The 3,763-nt window shown below is 31.1% G+C and overlaps 1 protein-coding gene across 1 annotated transcript; it reads left to right on the top strand.

Moving 5' to 3' along the window:
* Positions 1-3,114: 3,114 nt before the first annotated feature.
* Positions 3,115-3,746, top strand: LOC111031049 (the record flags this gene model as incomplete). The annotated part of the gene is made up of 1 exon (XM_022310835.1): positions 3,115-3,746. A coding segment is annotated over exon 1 (628 nt), but the record flags the coding sequence as incomplete, so codon positions are not given.
* Between the last annotated feature and the right edge of the window lie 17 nt (positions 3,747-3,763).

The raw sequence follows: 3,763 nt of genomic DNA, 5'->3' as shown, positions 1-3,763 counted from the left end.
GTTGTAAGACATGTCTTAGTTTCAATCATTGTTATTGTAGAAACGAAACGTATACTTATTATTAAAGGTATTTTCCACATTCTTTAACAATATTCCATTCGCACAAGTGACACATTTCAATTTTAGACAATTAGGTGTAAGTAATTCTTACTGACATAGTTATGATTATAAAAAAAAAGTATTGGTGATGGCTCTATTTCAGTACAGTGTATGTACCTATTATGTAATCATGTATAGGCGCAATGGGAGGAGGAGCTTCTCCGAAACTCCTCAATGTGTGGTTCAACCTATGATGTATACCATTTACCTGTACTTAAAAATGTACTTAAAACTGTATATAAATATTATGTTATATATTTCAATTTTAATTTATGTACCTATTGAATACGTTTTTTATTCGTAACCTCCTACACGACGAATCCTACACACGGGTCGTATCAAACACTATTGATTAAGCCCAATGTAAATTTTGTTTCGTGTATAATTCGTTAAATTAGATAATAATCGTTAAAATAATAAGTCGTGTTACTTACTTGTTGTGTTTGAACCACGCCAGAGATTGTACCTTCCAAATTCGCCGACGTACCGCCTCGCTGTGCTCCCAATAAGACCATCAGGGACGATGCATCCATCGTATGAGTGGAATTTGTCGATTGTCCTACGTTGAATCGTTGATTTTTTTTTAATAGATACCATTCGATTGTAGCCATTGGTCGAGATCCTTTCGAACGACACTCGGCTTGATACACCCGGTCGGCTCTTATTGTATATTTCTTGTGACCGACTGTATCTTCTGACGCGGACACATCATTTTTCTCGATCGCGTGGCTTTCATTACTTTTCAAATGGTTTGCGTATCCTTTTATTGATATGATTTGTACTTCGGTGGGTTTCACTGTAAAACGATTTTTAGTTAATATTTATCCACCAACGGTAAAAATATGAGTTGCATTATTTTGTATCTATATCCATGTATTGCATATTTTATACGAGACAACATAGTTATACTTATCATCGATGATAACATTATCTTTTAACATTTATTAGAATATAATATACAATCTGAAAGCGAATAATAGCAATATTACAATAAGTATATGTGCTTAAAGATATAATATTAGCAATGAATGCTTGAGGAGAGTAGCTCCTCAGCAGTAACATTCGACGATATAATACCAGTTTAGCTAGTTAAGTCGCGACACCGATAATAAAAATATATATACACCAAAAAGGTACCTAGAATCGAAGAAATAATATAAATATTTACAACATATGAATAATGAAAACATCAATTTATTACGATTAAAAGAATTCACAAGTGTCATAAAGTAGTAAGTACTGCAAATTTGGCCGCAGTGAATAATATGAAATAATTATCATACAGCCACACTGGTAGGTAATATGAATTTAAAGTGATTATTAGGAATAGGTAATTCTTTAAACTAAAAAATGCAATGTGGCGTATTTAATACACAATTTTTTAGTGGTAGGGAAGGGGTGTTATTTTAAAGAATACCAGTTTTATAAGTAGGGCTCGGAAGTTGTTGCATTTGCATGATTTTTTTGAACCATTAGATTTATTACTAAGTGAGCTAGAAATTCATTCCAAGACACTACGAAAAACATATCAAAATTTTTTAGTGCATATTTTTGCATATTTTGTGATTTTTAGATTTTAGAGCATATTTCTTAATTTTACAATTTTTTAGAGCATATTTTATAATTTTTGGAGATTCCATATGAAAATTTGTAAATAAAAAAAATAAATACATTCATATTGAGAGACCTTACTAGATATTCTTGTATCGTATTTTTCAAATTTCTATTTGATATTAAAAATAATGTTTTTCCCCTATTGGTTAATATAATATAATATTAATATATAAAAAATATAGTGTATATATTATATTTATAAATTACAACTACAGCTAGCTTTATCTAAAATAGAATATTATACAAATTTAAAAATAGAAACAACAGCTATCGAAATACGACAATTTTCTATAAATACTTTTCTAGAAAAATAACTCAATGATTATTGTTAATGGCATTAATAGACCTACTGCTAAACCGTTTAGATATTTTTGTCAGTTCCAGCTTATACGTCCGTCTTATCTGTTCTGTTGTAGTTGTACGCGTCGTTTTTGTTTCAATTACCTACTTTTATTATTTTTATTTCATTATGCCGAAAACCAAACAATCTGCGACAAATCGTTTGAATAGTTTTGTTTTGGAATATGGTACGGATATATTCAAAACCGACTGAAGTATTTTATTCTGTAAGTTATGTGAAGTGAAGGTCAACAGTGATCGAAAATTTGTAGTGACTCAACACGTTAACACTGAGAAACATAAACGAGCGGTTATTAGAAAAAACGAAAAAAACAAAAATTCTGAAATCCAACAGCTATTAACTAATACTCCGAAAAAGTGTCTTTTTTCACACTATTTGTGTAAAGCATTATTGTCGGCAAACATACCACTTTACAAAATAAGTAATCCTCAATTAAAATCATTTTTAGAAAAGTATACGTCAAGAGAAATTCCTAGTGACTCGACACTACGCAAAACTTATGTCAACGACATATACGAAGAAACTATGACAAATATAAGAGAACAAATTAAAGGAAATAAAATATGGGTGTCGATTGACGAAACTACTGATTCTGAAGGAAGATATGTAGCTAACGTTATTATAGGAACTTTAAATACTGACGCACCGGGAAAAACTTATTTGCTAACAACCGAAGTTCTGGAAAAAGCGAATAATTCGACTATATTAAAACTTTTTGATCATTCAATGTTCGTCCTCTGGCCAAACGGAATTCGTCATGATGACGTCCTACTGTTTGTGACCGATGCCGCACCATACATGGTGAAAGCTGGGCAAACACTTCAATCACTGTACTCTAAAATGATACATTTAACATGTCTCGCACATGGTATCCATAGAGTAGCCGAAAATATACGGGAAAAGTTTAAAAAAGTTGATAAACTTATTTCCCGGGTTAAACAGGTATTCTTAAAGGCTCCTTCACGTGTTTTAGTGTTTAAAAGTGAAGCTCCAGCCATACCACTTCCACCAGAGCCTATATTAACTAGATGGGTTACATGGATAATGGCAGCTTCCTATTACTGCAAATACTACAAAGTTATACGTAGAGTATTACTAAGTTTAAATGCTGAAGATGCCATTTCTGTTAAAGAAGCTCAACAGTTAATTCAAGAACCCGATATGGAAGCTAATTTGGTATACATACATTCAAATTTTGGATTTATACCGGAATATATAACGAAACTTGAAACACAATATATTTCACTATCCGAAGCATTATCTGCGGTTAAATATGTTCAAAATAAATTAAACGACTTTGAAGGTGAAATCGGTGTTGCGATATTTCAAAAATTAAATAATGTATTGGAGAAAAATTCTGGCTTTAAAACGATACTTAATATTTCAAAAATATTAAGTGGACAAGAAAGTTCAATGGAAGGTCTTCCTGATGATTTGACTGGTGACGATATTACATATTTCAAATATGCGCCGATTACTTCAACTGATGTTGAACGTAGTTTTTCAAGGTACAAAACTTTGCTTGTGGATAATCGGCGATCATTCAATTTTGAAAACATCAAAAAAAGTTTAGTGGTCCAATGTAACACTTTTGAAGGTAGGAACAAAATTATATCTAATGCATTTAAATTTTTAATTAAAATGCTTTTTAATTATAGGCAGGTACCTGGTGGTTTTTCTAATTTGTAT

This window comes from Myzus persicae, unplaced genomic scaffold (assembly GCF_001856785.1).
Source record: "Myzus persicae strain clone G006 unplaced genomic scaffold, MPER_G0061.0, whole genome shotgun sequence".
NCBI classification, from domain to species: domain Eukaryota; kingdom Metazoa; phylum Arthropoda; class Insecta; order Hemiptera; family Aphididae; genus Myzus; species Myzus persicae.
Note: the sequence above shows the minus strand (reverse complement) of the source record. Positions and strands in the feature narration are given on the sequence as shown.